The sequence below is a fragment of the Sciurus vulgaris genome (genome assembly GCF_902686455.1).
Source record: "Sciurus vulgaris genome assembly, chromosome: 6".
Lineage (NCBI taxonomy): Eukaryota > Metazoa > Chordata > Mammalia > Rodentia > Sciuridae > Sciurus > Sciurus vulgaris.
In genome coordinates, this window is record NC_136466.1 from 84,758,581 (window position 1) to 84,778,108 (window position 19,528).

Below are 19,528 nucleotides of genomic sequence, written 5' to 3' on the forward strand. Positions count from 1 at the left end.
CTTTCTTTTCCAAAATTATTTTTTTAAGCCTTATATTATGTCTCATCGCTACAAAGGGAATCAGGAAAAAGTATTTTGAGTACAAGTTGGAGTAGAGTATGCAAATATGGGCAAAGGGATTCTAGGACTCACTCACTGGGAAAGAATAATTGGCAATGTATGAAATTCCCCCAGGTTAAACTAGGACTTATTGGGAGATAATTGGGATCACCTAAGCTTATGGAAATGTTTCACCATCTGGAAATTTTTATTTCAGAACTAGCATTTCAGAACTGTAGCAATATTCTGTGCTACATTAAAGGAAGATGGTGTTTCCCTTATGTCATAACAGGCCCTTGGCCTTTCTGCATCCGCTTCAGAGCAAAGTGTGAAGTGGATAGATACATTCTCCGAGGGCATTCTGAATTCATTTCTGGGTCTGTGATGTCCATGAACTGAGTGTGGATGCATTCTTGGCCTCATTTTCTACATCTTTCACAGGGGCAGACTTCAGATTGCATGGCTATAACTGGGGTCCTAACACCCAAAACTGTAATTAGTACATTGGAATTTTTATTTGAATTAGACACAGAACACGAGCAAAGTTTTGTGTCAAAGTATATTTCTACATATGGAATATAGGCTGGGTATAAATATTTGCCTAACTACTTTCCCAGATATTTTTCATAGAGTGCACAATGTATCATCCCTGATAATACTCCCATCTTTATTTAACTTCAGGACAAATAGAAGAAATTGTCTATATAATCTCATAAGATAGAGATATAGGCACTATCTTTTTGATTTTCTTCCAGAATCTTTTTTGATTAAGACTCATTCCTGGTTTGACAGAAGAAAAATAATCCATAGAAAGTTTCATGATTTGTTGTGAACTTCGTATCTCCGAGCAATAGAAAGAAACTTTTCCTAGGCCAGGTGGGGAGGCACACTCCTATAATTCCAGCTACTTTCAGGAGACTGAGAAAGGATCTCAAATTTGAGGCCAGGCCTATCAACTTACAAGACCCAAGACCCCATCTCAAAAAAAAAAAAAAAAAAAAAAAAAAAAAAAAAAGGGCTGGGGATGTATCTCAGTGGGTAAGTGCCACTTGGTCCAGTCCCCATTACCAAGAAAAACAACACAAAAGAACCTATTATGAATTAAAACAAGAGGAAGCTTTAAGACAATGAAAAATATTTAGGCTCTTTCACATACCCTACATATCTGCTTTATGATAATTATTACTCTGAAATGGAATTATGTGTGTCTTTTTCTGCTTACCCCTAAAACATGCATTTCATAATGAATTCCAAGCAAGGGCACAGTGTCTGGCACATAGTTGGAATTTAATGAATGCACAGATATCCTTAGTTTTTACTATTTTATTTCTTTATGCAATACTGGAATATATTTTGGAATACATTTTAGACTATGTCAATGAGACAAACCTAGAAGGGTTATTTTTTGTATTTAATTTTTTCAAGATTACTACAGTAGGAGAGTACACTTTTATAAAGGCCCAACCTTAAAATACTATTAAAACTAATATATTTTTAATGCTAAGGGTCTTTTAATTTTTTTTTTAACTTTGCTAATGAGATTCTTTTTTTTTTTTTGTATCAGGGATTGAACACAGGGGCACTTAACCACTGAACCACATCCTGACTCTTTTTTATATTTTATTTACAGAAAGGTTCTCACTGAGTTGCTTGGGGTCTAGCTAAATTGTTGAGGCTGGCTTTGAACTTAAAATTCTCTCGCCTCAGCCTCTCAAGCCACTGAAATTAGACAAGCACCACTGTACCCAGCCTTATTTTTCCTTTTGAATTAGGGTCTTGCTAAGTTGCTTAGGGCCTCACTAAGTTGCTGAGGCTGACTTTCAACTCATGATCCTCCTGCTCCAGCTTTCTGAGTTTCTGGGATTAGAGGTGTGCTCCACCTCACCTGGCTGCTTTGCTGATGAGCTTTGGGGAATTTGTGGATCAATGTTACTAATTACATGATTTTATGTGACTAATGATGATAAACCTTTATGTTAGAAATGCATGAGAATCTATTTGAACTTGCTACTGTTACTTTTTTTTGAATGAATACAACAAAATTATTATTGTTCTATTGATATTCAGTGAATTCCCACTGGTAATATAGCTCTGTGGTAAGATATAATAACTTGGCAAGTTGTAACTTGGTTTTTGAAATAGAAAAGTAGATTTGAAATTGCCTACAATAAGTTTAAACACTGGAAGAATCTAGAGGCTGTTTTCAAAGTAGGACAGTATTCAGATGATGGTTCAACACGTCTTGTTTTGCAGTCTGTGTTACAGTTAAGTCTATGTAATGCATGCAGGGCTTGTCTTTCTTTTGATATCATTAAAAGCACTCTCATATAAAGGACTTTTTGAAATTTTTATTTTTAAATCACAGCATGGTGAAAGTACATTTTAAAACACTCAACCATGATCTTATTCTATTACAGAAGTACAATGATCTCAAGGTTCAGCTCTTTTTAGTTATTCAATCACGTATAACTATCCTCTCCTTTTTTATCTAGGTTTAGTGCTTGCAGTATGAAGACAACTTTTGAAGCATTCTCATGTAAAGTTGCCATGTTTATATGCTTTCCATTTGCAGGAAAACTTTATTGTTTGGTGAAAATCAGAGTTTTATTTTAAAACTGAAACACAACCCCAGTATGTATTTTTTAAGAAAGATTTAGAGTGGAAATATGTAATTCATGATTGTTCAAACATGAACTTTGCAAAATGAACTTGGAAATGATCTGTATTTAAATCTGGAAAGAGTTCATGGCAAGGATGATATTAACTGTACAGTTTATAGTGGTTTATGTCATTTAGAGGGAAACATATAAAACTGTCCCTGACTTCCTATAGTAATTAGTGCCTCTTTTATGGTACATAAAATATTCTAATGGTAATGTTGTGAGAAGTCATTTCTCTTTTATCAACTGCTTAAATTACCTTGGATGCTGTAACTAAAAACAAAGAGACATATAGGTATATTGGCATTTGGAGAGCAGCAGATCAGCATGTGCCTGCCCGATCCCAGCTTTCTTTGGGGGCTCAGATGAAAGGCCTAATTCCATCGCATTCCTTAGAGTAAGAGATGACATTCGTTCCGTTGTTGTTATGGAGGTGAGAAAGGTAGAGCTTGAAGGGAAGAGGTCAGGATGGAGACACGAGAGAGGAAGCAGGAATTGGGAAGACTCTTGAAATCTCTTATCTGTTTATTTTTACTGTTTACTCAACATTAATCTCCCACTTTCCCTAGATTTATTTGGTGTGCTTTTTTAAAATGGAAGATAATATTTCAATGATAATTTTTTTAAAATGGAAGATAATATTTCAATGATAATTCTGTACAGTTGCTAATCAGGCCAATATCGGAGGAAAAAAACCAAATGAAATATGACAAAGAGAAGAAGAAATCAAAGAGAAAAGCATTTGGAAAGTCTCTTCAGGTTGTAGCATTTAGCAACGGTGAGAGCTCCCTGCTCTTCTGAAATCAGTTCATCTGTTGACGTATTTCTTTTGCTATCATGGTTCATTCATGTTTCTCTTTGCATGTTCCTATCATCCTATCTTTCTAACTTTTTATTTCCACAAAGTCCCTCATTTTACATTTTTCAATTATCCTAATGATAGCTACCAGGATCTTTAGATTTATTCTATTTCCACTGGATGGTAAGGCTAATGAATCTGTGACACCATAACAGACCGAATTCTGAAAATGAAAGCCAGGAAATTAGGGACCTTTTTTTTTTTTTCCCAAAAAAATCTTGTCTAGAAGCCAATATAAGAGTGGAGCTAAATGCCGATGTATGATATAAATATGGCTAAGTAGCTAATTTCTTTCTGTGAAAAGAGTATTTTAAAATTTGGCCAACAAACATACAAATATATAGTTGGTTTTAGATAGTCAGAATCATTCTGATTTTCAAAGTCATGAGAGTATATTCATAGAAGCATGAATAAATTTAAGTCTGGCATATTTTGACCACTTAGTGAAGGCAATTCTAACTGTGAAACTGACAATTTTCATTTTCTGGACAGACAGAATTGAGATAGGTAAAATGTGCCCACGGGAGAGGTTCTTAGTAACTGGAACAAAACAACACCACAAGTTATGTCAAGCTTGTATCTTTGGCTAAAGATAAGTAGAACATTGATTGCATTACAAAAGATTAGACAAATTATTAATTAAAATGCCATCCACCTGAGGAACTTACACAATGTACCCACAAGTGATTAACAACTAGATCTCTTGATAAAGAGGAACATACTGACCTGCAAATACAAGGTGTCACCCTGGGACTTGATCACTATGACAGAGTGGTCAAGAATCTGCATGGTTCTGTGCTGAGGTTTCCTTCTCTTAGGTCGTACTTAGACACCCTCTGGTGATAGGATGACATTTGCAAGGCTTAGTGTGGCACTGAGTGACAGATATGGTAAATGGCAATGTGAGAGGAAATGTGTCACCTCTACTCTGAGGCATTTCAGAGGTGGTGTTTTTCCTCTCTCTCTCTCTCTCTCCCACTTTGCCTTGACAATTCCAGAAACCATGAAGAGTAGCCATCAGCAATGGAGGGAAACACCCGATTAGCTGTACTGACTTCACATATGAGTAATAAATTTTGATAGTACTTAAGTCCTTGATGTTTTAGGGTTCACTTGCTGTTACAGTAGAACCTAACTGTAATAACTGATCCTGACAACTATATTTAGTACAATGTACAGTGTTGTGGTTATATTGTTTATTAAATGATAATGATGATGATGATGATTTTTCATAGTGTTCTGTGAGCCTACTAAAAGATGAAATGTATTTATTCCACTTTCATGGGTAATTTTCTCTATGAAAATGAAAGCAGGAAATTATGATGTGTACATTAAATATTTAATAGATTCTTTTGATTCACTGAGTGGTACATTTTAGGATGAAAGTGACTGATTCCTTTTCATTTATATGTACTGCATTCTTTAATTTATGAAATGTCTTACCTAAGTGGTCATGTCTTTAGTCTAATTTTCAGAGATCTCTGTCTTAAACATTTAAGAAAATAGAGTTTCAGAAGATATGAAAAGGGATAGAAATGGAAGAAAGAAGAAATAAAAGAAAACGATTGTCTAGGGGGTTGTTTTACATGACCTCCCTCAATACTTTAGTACTACTGAATATGTTCAAGAATACTAAATAGCAAATCTAAAATTGCCAAGTATATTAAATGACTCCAACAATCAAGAAGTGCAGTAATGAATATAAAAAGCTTCAAAATGTCAAAATTTTGGTCATCAGTCACAGTTTGACCACCTATCTCATTGGAACACTTGGGAAAAGATCTAGGAAAAATGATTGCGCAAAGATAGATTCCATAATTAAAAGGGTTTTTTAGTTAACAATTTTTAAATTTGCCAGTTAGAAAGTCTAACCTTGGTTTTCATAGGTGAACTTCCAATGTACACATGTCACAGTTGTCATGATAGCAACCCTGCGATTGTATACTTTGTTGAGATCAGTGCATGAACTTGTCATCCTCAAAGTGCACTCCTATTAAAGAAAGTTAGGCCTGTGCTTTAACAGAGAAACTTAACTGTAAAATTTCTCCTTAAATTCCCATGGTAAGCTTGACATCTGCAAAACATCTCTTTGATGTTTAGTAGTTTTTATTCTTTTTTTTTTTTTTTTTTAAATCACAAGATAATTTTATTTATAATGAATGTTATTCTCTCCAGACTTTAAATCATCAGTTACTCTTATAACAGAGAATCAATTTAAATACCACCAAAATGGAATGAAGACAAAACAATGTGCATATCAATGTTTTTGATATTCATAATGATATCCAAATAGTCTTGTATCATGGTCCATTTCCACTGAAATTCTCAAGAAACTGCTAGGGACTAGTCCTTCATGTAGAAATTTTATTGCAAGGTGTGCTAGATGTGGCTTTTCTTCATGTCAGAAGTCAGTCAAACAAATGCTCTGAAGAATGGCTGATACCACGAAAGTACTCATGTGCAATCCATCCAGAAACTAACAGTATGCCTTCAGATCCTTTGGTTTTTTTTTTTTTTTTTCCTTTTGGAAAGCTGATTAGTGATTGTTCCCATAAAATTCTAAACAGGAAAAATCTATACCTATACAGTTTATGCCAACGTCCTTGATTTTCTCATGATCACTGACTTGTTTATCAGATTATACAGTGATGGTAGTCTTATTTTATCCATATTTTTGCTGTAAACATTGAGAAATATGCCAAGAACAACTAGTAAACCAGACCATACATACTGAAATGTGAATGGTTTAGCAAAGAATATGAACGAAAGTACAATGGTCATTGCTTTTCTTCCTGTTGTCACTGTTACAGCAACCAGTGCACCAAACATTTTAATCAAAGCCAGAACAAAAGAAATTCCAAAGTATCCAGTGAGGGAAAAAAGGAATGCATAACCATAAGTCTGAACTGGATTCTTTGAACAAAATGCTACTGCAGGGCCTAATCCACTAGTGCATGTCAGTCCCAATAAAATGTACACAAAACAAATTGAATATGAATATAAAACCATTTCAGAATTAGAAGCATTGTGCAGTTTCATAGCTTTCTCTTGAACATTTCCAATGACAGCATCTGCACACAGTGCCAGGGAAATAAGCATCACACCTGTCAGGTTGAAGTTAGGTGCAATTGTGCTGTCAGCAAGAGTAAACCAGATCAGGCCAAGGCTCATACATACAGCAGCAGAGACATCTGCCACGTTATACCGCTTTCCTTGAATAAAAACTCCTCCTAGCATAACAGGAATCAATTTGCAGCACTTGAAGATGACTTGGGTGGGATAATTCAGGTAGCCCAAGGAAGTGTTTGATAACCCCATAGTACCCACAGTTAGAAAAGTTATTATCATATAGGTTTTTCCTGGTATTCTTCTCCTTTTATCCTGAATAAGCTGAAGTTCTATTAGGGCAAATATGGAGTAAAATGCAAATTGCACTAAAGTAAGGTACCAGCCATAGGACTTAAAACCCTCCACTGAAAATATTAATTCCTGCAAATATCCATAAATTAGGTAAAATACAAAAACTCCAGCAACACATATAAAAAACTGAGTAAGTTTGTTAAATTTGCTGAGATTTTTGCCAAGTACTATAATGTCATCAATTGACTTAATGTGTGGTGACATTGCTTGGGTTTTGGATGGCACAGTAATAGAGATGTATTTCTTGGAGTTGTTGAACTTGAGGTCCATTGTTTTTATTTTGCTGCATTCAGGGCTTTGGGAGTTAGCTTTGTTGGTTTGCTTTTTTTCGTTTAATACTTCTTCTGCATGCTGTGCCAAGTCCTGGGTGACCCTAGCCCGGACCGCGCCTCGGCCAGACGGAGCGTCGCCCCCTCCCCAGGTCGGTCGCCATCACCTCCTCTTCCTCAGCCTCCTCTCCTACTTCTGGACTTTCCACCGCCGCGGCCGCTTCCCCGGAAGGCACTCGCATCACCGGCGCCCACGCGCCACTTCCCTTTATTCTTTTTATAGGATACCACTGACATGTTTTAAACTTTTAAATTTATTGTGTTTATTCATGTCATCCTGACAGAAAAATGGTTCTTTGTATGACAAAAATAAATAAATAAATAGTAATAAATCAGAAACCGTATCACTGTTAGTCAAGTGTTTCTGTGACAATAAATATTTCCTACCTGCGAATTGGACAATCTATCTGTGGTTTGACTGCAGTTGCCCAGGTTTAGATTCAGGATGTCTCTGTGTCTCTCATCATAAAACTGAACTGGCAAGGCTAGCAGTTACTGGAAGCATGCTATTTTCATGGTGCTTATCAGGAAGGCAAGTGGGCAAATGGGAAAAATGTTCTTTACTTGGATTTACCACCCTTTCATGTCCACGTTTATATCTATGGATCAAAGCAAGTATGTGAGCAAGATCAAAGTCAATGGAGTAGATATGTATAGGTTATTCTATGTGATCAATGGCACATAATTAGAATATTTGTGTTGCATTATTCACATGCATTTATTCTCGTGTATCCTGTCACTAAGGAAACATGACCAAATTAACCTTAAAAGTGGTCAATACTTCATTTAAAATTGTAGGAGAAGGATATGTGGCTTTTTACCTTTTAAAGGAGAATTCAAAATCATTTAAAAACCCTCATTTGCAAATTAAAGCTACCTAAGTGTACTTATAAAGGTACACTTACCTATAATGATTCTGACTTGGTAATTAATATTACAATTGAATTACAGTGGTGAAAATACCATTTAAATTTAAATTCATGTGTCACTTTAGTCATAAACTCATATAATCACAGTAGAGTTAATTAAAATATATTGTCTTTCCAGGTATTATGGTACTTGCATACCTTTAACCATAGTAACTCAGGAGGCTGAGGCAAGAGGTTCCAAGTAAAGGGCCAGCCTCTGCAACTTAGCAAGACCTTCAGCAACTCATGGAAAAGATGTTTTAAACTAAAGAGGATGGAGGTTGTAGCTCTTGCCCCTGAATTCAATCCCTAGCACGTAGGTATATACATATGTATATATGTATGTGTGTATGTATATGTGTGTGTATAATGTATCATATCATATAGATATTGACATTTGTATATATTTAAATAGTGTGTAACTAAAACTTAGTAATGATTTAGCAACAACTAAATAATAATAATATTAATAATAATGTATGTCAAGAGAGTAATAGTGCTTGAACTTTATGGTGGTTGTATGTATTGTCTACATATTGAAGTATGAAATAGGACAAGCCTATGTGTACCATTTATTTATATTATTTGTATTAGTTTTGGTGGTCAACCCATTGCTCCCATTATGTCTCTGTACCTTCTCAAGAGTTTCTTGAATCTGTTACTCTTATTGTTCGCCTTATAAAAGTGAACAGACTTTCCTTAGAGATTAAGTGATTGACTCGTATCCCACAATTAGTAATGACTAAACAGGTATCATGTTTGGGATATCTTCATGTCTATTTAACTTGATCATTTTGTGATCACTTCTTTCATCATAAAAAAATTGTATAAAACTAGCATAAATTATGTGAAAGTCAGATTGCTGAAACAAAAATTGTCTTGTAACTAACTGTAACACTAAAAGATTTTCTTTCACAGAAAAAAACAGATTTTCTAAATTTCTAAATTCCTGGTGGAATTTAGAGTTTGTTAGACTTTATTTTAAGAAAAATAGCAATTGCCAATGTTTGAACATCTGTTGAATAAAGCTGGGCAATCTTGATTCATGAAGGAGCCATGTGCCCAGCAGCATGGTACTGTGATTATGAATTGAAAGAAGTAATGCTGCTAAAATGTCCATGCTACTCAGAGTTACACAAAAATTCAATGCAATTTCCATTAAAATTCCAATGTCATTTTTAAATAGAAATATAAAAAACAAACTTAAAATTTTCACAATATTATAAAAAGTCCCCAAAAAGCCAAAACAAACTTGTGAAAGAAGATCTAAGTTAGAGGCATCATACTTTCTATTTCAAACTCTACTACACAAAGCTTCTGTAACTAAAACAGTGTGGCATTGAATAAACAAGACACTATAGGGAGCCCAGAAATAAAACAAATCATGCACGTAAGGTGCACTGATTTTTGACGAGACTACTAAGAATATGCAATTGGGAATAGGCTCTTCAATAAATGGTGTGGAAAAAGCATATGTCTCACATGCAAAATAATAAAATTGGACCCTGAACTTCTACAAAGCACACAAATGAACTGAAAATAGTTTAAAACATAATGTAGACCAGAAGCCATAAAACTCCTAGAAGAAAACATAGGCAACAAGTTCTTAAACATTGGTCTTGGCAATGATTATTTGAAGACAGCAAAGGCATAGGCAAAAATAAACAAGTGGGGCAACATCAAACTAATAAGCTTATGTGTAGCACAGAAAGTAGTCAAAATTTGAAAAACAACCTGGAGAAAATATTTGTTATAAATATATATTATAAAGGATTAATTTCCAAAATATATTAGGAACTCAGACAACTCAATAGCAAGAAAACCAATACCCTATTAAAAAATGGACAGAAGACTTGAACAGGCATTTTTCCAAATAAGACTTACAAATAGCTAGTATATCAAAAGATGCCCAAATCAATAATAGTAAGCAGAATGAAATCAAAACCACAATAAGTTTGAATCCCTCCCATTTATTGATTCTTGATTTTACTTCTTGCACTTTAGGAGTCTTGTTAAAGAAGTTAAATCCTAAGTTGATAAGATGAAGATTTGGGTCTACTTTTTCTTCTGTTAGGTGGAGGGTCTCTGGTCTAGTGTGTAAGTCTTTGATCCACTTTGATTATTGTACAGGGTGAATGAAGAAAGAGCCTACAGAATGGGAGAAAATCTTTACAGCACGTACTGCAGATAGAGTATAATCTCTTGGCTATATAAAGAGCTCAAAAAAACTTAACACCAAAAAAAAAAAAAAAAAAGATAACCTAATCAATAAATGAGCAAAGGAACTGAATAGGCACTTCACAGAGCAAGAAATACAATTGATCACAGAATTAATACTGTCAAAATGGCCATACTACCAAAAGCACTATACAGATCAATGCAATACCAATTAAAATCCCAAAGATGTACCTCATAGAAATAGAGAAAGCAATCATGCAATTCATTTGGAAAAATAGGAGACCCAGTATAGCCAAAGCAATCCTTAATAGGAAGAGTGAAGCAGGAAGTATCACGATACCAGACCTTAAACTACACAACAGAGCAATAGTAACCAAAACAGCATGGTATTGGCTCCAAAATAGGCAGGTAGACCAATAGCATAGAATAGAAGACACAGAGACAAACCCACAAATTTACAGTTATCTCATACTATAAAAATGTGCCAAAAACATACAATGGAGAAAAGATAGCTTCTTTAACAAATGGTGCTGGGAAAACTGAAAATCCAGATGCAGTAAAATGAAATTATACCCCTATCTCTCACCCTGAGCAAAACTTAACTCAAAATGGATTAAGGACCTCGGAATTAGGCAAGACACCCTGAAGAAAAAGTAGGTTCAAATCTTCATCATGTCGACTTAGGGCCAGATTTCCTTAACAAGATTCTCCAAATGTAAGCAATAAAAGCAATAATTTAAAATGGGATGGATTCAAACTAAAAAGTTTTTTTTTTTTTTTTTTTTCCTCAGCAAAGGAAACAATCAATAATGTGAAGAGAGAGCCTACAGAGTGGGAAAAAATCTTTACCACGTGCACTTCAGACAGAACACTAATCTCCAGAATTCATAAAGAACTCAAAAAACCTTACACCAAAAATAGAAATACCCAATCAATAAATGGGCGAAGGAACTGAGCAGATACATCACAGAAGAAGATATACTAATCAATCAACAGATATATGAAAAAAAATGTTCAACATCTTTAGTAATTAGAGAAATGCAAATCAAAACTACCCTAAGATATCATCTAACTCCAATTAGAATGGCTATTATGAAGAATACAAGCAACTATAGGTGTTGGTGAGGATGTGGGGGAAAAGGCACACTCATACATTGCTGGTGGGATTGCAAATTGTTGCAGCCACTATGGAAAGTAGTATGGAGATTCCTCAGAAAACTTGGAATGAACCTACCATTTGACCCTGCTATTCCACTATTCGGTTTATATCCCAAAGACTTAAAATCAGCATACTATAGTGATGCAGCCACATCAATGTTTATAGCAGCTCAATTCACAATAACTAGATTGTGGAACCAACCTAGATGTCCTTCAACAGATGAACAGATAAAGAACATGTGGTATATATACACAATGGAATATTACTCAGCCTTAAAGAAGAATTAAATTATGGCATTTGCAGGTAAACATATGGAGCTGGAGAATACATGCTAATCAAAATAAGGCAATCCCCAAAACACAAAGGCTGAATGTTTTCTCTGATAGGTGGATGATGTTCTATCATGGGGGGGAGTGCAGAGGAGAATAGAGGATCTTTGGATTGGGCAGAGGGGAGTGCAGGGAGGGGAGGGGGTAAAGGAGTGGGGAGAATGGTGGAATTAGATGAATATTATCACCCTATATATGTGTATGACTGCATGACCGGTGTGATTCTGCATCATGTACAGCCAGCAGAATGAGGAGTTGTGCTCCATTTGTGTGCAATGTGCCAAAGTGCTTTCTGCTGTCAGGTGTAACTATTAGAACTAATAATAATAATAATAATAATAATAATAAAAAGGAGGAAATCTTGATATTTGCGACAATATGAATGAACCTGTGGAACATTGTTATAGGTGAAATAAGGCAGACACAGAAACAAAAGTGCTCCATGATTTCACTTATACATGTAATCTAAAAAAATGTTGAATACATAGAGACAGATGCAGAGGGAAAACGGGAAGATTTTGGTTGAAGGGTGTTAAGTTTCAGTTATGTTAATTATTGAATTCAGTTATGTTAATGGTTGAGCACAGCATGGAAATTATGTTAATAATATGTATTGCATACTGGAAATTTGCTTAAAAGAATGGGTCTTGAGTGTTATCAACACACACACAGGGATAAAATAACACGAGCCATTTTCTCTATAGGATTTTCACAGTTATCTGAAGTTACAGGATGGTATAAACTCTATGTATCACAGAGAAACGGAAATGCCACTGAGAACGTTTCATGTTAGCAACAAAAAATAGGAAAAGGGAAATTATCTTAATACTTCCTCTATATCATCTGTGCTCAGTTAGTACCACATCAGATTCTTGTTTAATTTTTTCTCTATGACAAATATACTCAAGTAATTGAATTTCTCCATTTTATAGAACTAGGAATTTTACCCATATTGAAATTTGCAATCATTGCTTTTCATTATGTAAATTTATATTCCTGAAGTGTACTAGGATAAAGTGTAATTTTTATTGCTTCAAATATTGCAAAGAGGATCCAGATCTTGCTGTTAATATATAATGCATTGTTTACGGAATTTCAGATCTTAAGGAAAATTTATTTACCACAAATATTGCAAAGGTTTCTTTGTAAACAAGCACCTTATTTTAAAATTGAATCATAATTGAACTAAATATTTAGAAAGGATATCTTAAGTAATAAATTGAGAGCTTTCAGGATACATTTTATGTAGCTACACATTTTGATAATCATTTTTGTGCTCTACAGGTGCAGGGACCTTTCACTTATCTTCACTGATCGCCAGATACAGAAGCATGCTCCAACTGAAGCCTTCTTTATCCTGAATAATGCATTTGCCATTCAGTCTCAAAACTCTATTAACTTTTAAAAATGATATTGTAGTAATGCAATGAGCAGTTATTAAAACATAATTGAAGAATAATGGTAAGCTTTCCTTTTAAATTGTTTTCTTAATTGTATATGGTTATATTGTGCTTTAGATCTTACAATCAAGTTACTGGGATGAAAGGGTATTTTCAATGTCATCTGGTCCAATGAGTTATAAGTTTATTTTACCAGCTGAATTCTGTTTTATTTTGAAATAAAATTGTATATGGAACTATAATAATAAAATAGAAAGTATAGCAGCTCTGCTTTAAGAGAAAGAAGCAATCATACCCTGTAGCAAGATAGTACAGGCTTCCCGAAGCACAGTTTTATGACTATTGATCTGGCTAATTTCCTCAATCTGCTCAAAATCTCTTCTAAACCCCTGATTTTTTTTTTTTGACATTTCTTGCAATAACCAACCAGATATTTGAAGACAATATAGCTCTATGACCTACATAAATCTGAGAAGAAAATACATTTGACTTGTTTCCAAACTTCCTTCGAGAGAAGTAAAATACCCTTGCAAGGTATTTAATCTCTCTCTAGGTGATGTTGTATTTAGGAGACAGTGGCACAGTCAGGATTCTGACCATGAAGCAAAAAGAAGCCACATAGCAAAAGCTAGATGATGTTTAATTTCTGATTAAGCAGCCACAGGAAGATATAAAGAGTTTAATATTTCCAATTCCTTGGAATTACACAGAGTAAAAAACAAAGAAAGAAAGAAACAAACAAAAAACACTCAGAGCAAAAGGAATTGAAATAGTAAATAAGGCAAAAAACTGGCAGATAGAAAATAAATCCAAAGTTAAAATACAAGTGCGTGCTAATTATTGTAATGTGTTTATATGTTGCACCTAATCTCAGAACCGTCAATACAGCCATAAAAGTCTAATAGACTCTGAAATATTAATATAGCTGTCAAGAACCATATCTGCCATCATTTTGTTCGGGGTAGTGACTCTTCTGATTTTTGAGATCTTAGCCTAATATTTGGCTCTCAGACTAGTATTGTCAATTGTATTTTTCAATCTGCAATAGTAACAGTTTTGAAAGTAGAATATTTGCTATGTATCCTCAACTGGCCCTTGTTTTTTAGTTCAGTTTTTTCTTCCCCCCCAAGCAGTTAGAGGCATCGAGTTCTGTTCTATTTATTTTTCTCGATGCCACCATTGCAGTCTAAGGAAATGAAGTTAGAGTGCAGCTGAGGCTGAGAAAATTACACAGAACTAGTTAGATTCCCCATGTATAAGAATTTATAAACACTCAAAATTTTTGGGCTCAGTTTTGTCTTTAGAACCCTGCATGGGGCGCTGCTTCCTGGAATTAAAAAAAAAAAAAAAAAAAAGAGAATTTATAAACAGTGAGAAGAAGTAAGAAGGAAGACAGAGGGGGAGGACAAGACAAGCTTAGTAGTTTGGAAGATCCTGGCCAAGTGGTTGACAGAACTGGCAATACTCTCTTCAATTACCAAAAAGATGATGTTTACTATGATAAACGCTATTGAGCAGTAAGCAATTACTTTATTGCTATTAAAGGACTAGTGTGTTGGCTGAAGTGACATTTTCCCAGGTGTAAGTAATTTACAGAGGACATTTGCTGTTCAGATCTTCTGAAATTTAAAGGTTGTCTGTCTTGTGATGGGCCTATCTTGATTTCTGGCAATGACCTGTAGCTAAAGACTTTCAGAAATGAGCTGGCAGTTGAACAAGTCATATTTATTGCTTCTTGCAGTGAGGAAGAACAAACAGCATGTGAAATGTGGACTGTTTAATAAGAGGGTGTTAAAAGGAAACTATTATGGGATTTAGGTTTTATCAGAACAATATGAGGGAAAGTCCAGGGAAGCAAGGACTCACAAATGGTCAATACCAGAAAGCAGAGACGATTTTATGATTGGATAAAGTAATGGCTACTACTCATTTAACAAGAGTGCGGAGGTTTGTTATTTTGTCCAGAGACCTTGCTTTTTTCTTATCTTAGACAGAAAAAAATGATGAAGTATCCTTGCTTTCTCTCATTTGAATGTGCTCTCAGAGTAACCTTGTATGTATTTGATATTCTATGGAATTGTTTTCTAATAGGAGAATAAAATAACCTAGCTATGTCTGGCCAGCTTCTGAATGTCAGTCAATGCTATGCTCAAGTTTTCTATGTCCTCTAAATTTCACTCTTTCTTTCTCTGTGTTTTTTATATTTTTCAGAATTTTTTAAGTAAGGAAAAGTTAGTTATAGCCTATATATCACAGACATATGTAATTTTCATAAGCTATGTAAATTATATGAAAATTCTAAAAAACGTTACTTTATGAATACACATAAGGGATGACATTTGTTCCCACAAAATATCAAATTATTTAAGACAATTATAAATATTTTAAATTTTGGATGTCATTTTAATAAACTCTTTTTTCTACTGATCAAAAATAATTCTTAAGTGATAATTTCTTCATACTTGGAAATATCTATCATTATAGTAGCTGTTCACAAATGATTGAATTCAGCAAAATTAATATTTGTACTATTTTTATAAACATCAAACTGACCAACATTTTAGTCAATGCCCTATGTATTGATAATGAGAAATAGTATGTACAGTATACATTAAAAATTTGGGACAATTGTTAAATCATTGCAATACAGTGTCTCCAAAGGTTTCAATAACTCTACAAATATTTGTACATTATTTTATTGGAAGCAACATTTTTCTGTTTTATTTTCTCTTCTTTATCTTTTCCTGTATTACCATCTAAAAATTTACATTAATTCTTATAAGAATTGTAAGTTTGCAGAAATACTGATGAAATGTTGCAAAAATTTTCCATAAACTCCATACCACATTGATTTCCCATGTTAATAATGTATCTGATAAATTTTTAAAAAAATAGATATATTACTATTAATTAAAATATCTACATTAAAAGAAAAAGTAGGTCCAAATCTTCAACTTGTTGGCTTAGGATCAGACTTCCTTAACAGGACTCCCATAGCACAAGAAATAAAAGCAAGAATCAATAACTGGGACAGATTCAAACTAAATAGCTTTCTCTCAGCAAAGGAAACTATCAGCAATGCGAACAGAGAGCCTACAGAGTGGGAGAATATCTTTGCCACTCATACTTCAGATAGAGCACTAATTTCTAGAATCTATAAAGAACTCAAAAAACTCTACACCAAGAATACAAATAACCCAATCAACAAATGGGCTAAGGATATGAACAGACGTTACAAAGAAGAAGATCTACAAGGAATCAACAAACATATGAAAAAATGTTCATCATCTTTAGTAATAAGAGAAATGCAAATCAAAACTACACTAAGATTCTATCTCTCCCAAATTAGAATAGCGATTATCAAAAATACAAGCAACAGGTGTTGGCGAGGATGTGGGGAGAAAGGTACACTCATACATTGCTGGTGGGGCTGCAAATTAGTGCAGCCACTCTGGAAAGCAGTATGGAGATTCCTTAGACAACTTGGAATGGACCCATCATTTGACTCAGCTATCCCACTCCTTGGCCTATACCCAAAGGACTTAAAATCAGCATACTACAGAGATACAGCCACATCAATGTTCATAGCTGCTCAATTCACAATAGCCAGACTGTGGAACCAACCTAGATGTCCTTCAATTGATGAATGGATAAAGAAACTGTGGTATATATATACAATGAAATATTACTCAGTCATAAAAAATAATAAAATTATGGCATTTGCAGGTAAATGGATGAAGTTGGAGAACATCATGCTAAGTGAGATAAGCCAATCTCAAAAATCCAAAAGGCAAATGATCTCACTGGTAAGCAGATGATGACACATAATGGGGGTGGGGTGGGAGGAGGGCAAGAATGGAGGAAGGAGGGACTGTATAGTGGGAAAAAAGGGGTGGGAGGGTTGGGGGGGAGGAAAAAATAACAGAATGATTCAAACATCATTACCCTATGTGAATGTATGAATATGCAAATGGTATGCTGTTACTCCATGTACAAACAGAAACAACATGTATCCCATTTGTTTACAATAAAAATAAATTTAAAAAAATCTACATAAAATTTTTATAATTCTCCAAGGAAGAAATGTCTCTTGTGCCAATTTCACTTATTTCTTGATTCATGTATGATCTGTGTTTAATCATGAATATTTATTTTATATTAAGGTTTATTAGCTAGTACTACATTGTTTGTTAGCTATTCAAATTGTTTTAACTTTAGCCATTGAAGAATCCATCAGCTGGCTCTTGGGTCCCTTAAGGTACTCCTAACTTCCTATCTCTCTATGTGGTGTGTGTGTGTGTGTGTGTGTGTGTGTGTGTGTGCATCTTTACATTTTTTTGCTGTGGTATCAGGGATTAAACCAATAGGTGCTTAACAACTGAGCTATACACACACCCCCACCCCCCAACCCCCAACTTTTATTTTTTGAGACAGAGTCTTGCTAAATTGCATAGGGTCTCCGTAAATTGCTGAGGCTGATCTTGAATTTGTGATATTCCTGCCTCAGCTTCCCAAAGTGCTGGGATTACAAGTGTGTGCCACTGAACCTGGCTCAGTTTTTATGCTTTTAGGTCATCCTTGAATTACTGTACTATGTCCAATTTAGAAAAAAAATCCCTGAAATATAATTACCCACTTTTGTTAAAAATCACAGTAGGAAGTCAAAATCCTTAATTATTGGACTTATAATACTTGCTGGAATTATGATTTTTATCATCGTATACTCTCTGATAGCCCTCAGCAACAAATAGAGTTTGATTTGCCATAAACATTACAATAAACTTTTGGAAGTGTATATTTTTCAACACATTGTGTTAATATTATATAACCCCAATATTGAATTTCTAACACTCTATTTTTATTAAAAAATTTGTTGATGGACCTTCATTTTTATTCATTTATATGCAGTGCTGATAATCGAACCCAGTGCCTCACACTTACTAGGTAAGTGCTGTACCACTGAGCCACACCCCAGCCTAGAAGTTCTAACACTCTTGATTATATAATCAGGATTGTTGCCAGGAGTCATATGCAAATGGGTTTGATCAAGAATAATCCTTTCAATCTGGGAGTGGGAAAATGAGAAGATTGGCAGTAAGTAGACAAGCAATTTTCTTTTAGTCATTCATCTAAAGTTTCTAAAGACATTGCTAGAATAAAAAGCAGGAGGTATTAACTACAAAAATGTTGAAGTCTGCATTGAAAAAATTCCATACAGTAATAGTAAATAATTGTGATCTCCTTCAGTCCCCTAGGGATTATAAATCATACTGTCAATGAAATGCTAGGTTTCTTCATTCTCTCAATATAAATAATAATGAATTCTGGACGAGTAGGCGAGTGAATATTTGTAAGATTATTTAAGTATCTCTATTTACAGTACTCAATGAACTCATTAAAGCACAGAAAACAAGTGAAGGTAAACAGCATGAAACAGATATGATAATTTAGCACTGAGTTTGTCTATAAATGTTAGAGGGATATACACAGTTATGTGTTAATAATAAACACTACTTTTTTTTTTTTTATAAAAAACAGATGTCTCTAAAAAGAAAGCAAGCAGTTTCTTATGACTGACAAAGAATTGAACTTGAGAATTTTGACTGCCTTTTGGATATATTAATATGAAAATTAAAGATGTGAAATGTTATGTTGCTCATTCTTCTTTGAAATTTTTTGAGGAAATTACAAATGTTCTCTTTCAGTACACAGTGAATAGAATGTGGACTCACACATCCAGAGATTGGATCCATGATCCATTTCTACCAGCATTTACTTTTGTAGCAAAAATTTGAGTTCATCAGTTTGGAATATGATGAGTGTGATACATGCCCTACTCTCTAGGAATCATTTAAGAGTTCCTTAAAATTGTCAATCAAGAGATTCTTTACAATTAAACTGATGTAGTCCTCAGACATGACACCTATCCTTGAAATTATAAAATTGCTCAACTATTCATGCTACCAACGTTGTATCAGGAGCAAAGAATGAGAGAAAGACATTGCTTATGTATAATTTATGAAACAAAATATCTGATTTAAAACCAAAAATGAAAAGAGAAAGAAAAACTCAATAAAACAACAAACCAAGAATATGAAATTGTTAATTTTGATCACTGCATGTTTTTTTATTGAGGGGTAATTTCCTACTCCTAATATAGTGCTTGATGTAAATTTTTATTGAGATATTTCTTTACAAGAAATATGATCCCTAAAGCATTGTAGGAGTTTCTTATTGTTATAATAAA

At 34.1% G+C, this 19,528-nt stretch overlaps 1 protein-coding gene across 1 annotated transcript; it reads right to left on the reverse strand.

The window, feature by feature from the left end:
• Nucleotides 1-6,029: 6,029 nt before the first annotated feature.
• Nucleotides 6,030-7,507, reverse strand: LOC306664058 (adenosine 3'-phospho 5'-phosphosulfate transporter 2-like). Its single transcript, XM_079144727.1, has 2 exons — nt 7,415-7,507; nt 6,030-7,341 (listed from the first exon to the last, which is right to left on the reverse strand). Exons 1-2 carry the CDS (start codon nt 7,487-7,489, stop codon nt 6,148-6,150), a joined length of 1,269 nt encoding a protein of 422 aa, XP_079000853.1. The 5' UTR covers nt 7,490-7,507; the 3' UTR covers nt 6,030-6,147.
• Nucleotides 7,508-19,528: the final 12,021 nt, after the last annotated feature.

Excerpts from the sequence above, each read along its gene's own strand:
- LOC306664058 (XM_079144727.1), bottom strand. The coding sequence starts at position 7,489 with ATGCGAGTGCCTTCCGGGGAAGCGGCCGCGGCGGTGGAAAGTCCAGAA. Across the intron at positions 7,342-7,414 it reads AGGAGGCTGAGGAAGAGGAG|GACTTGGCACAGCATGCAGA; the intron begins GTGATGGCGACC and ends AGGGTCACCCAG.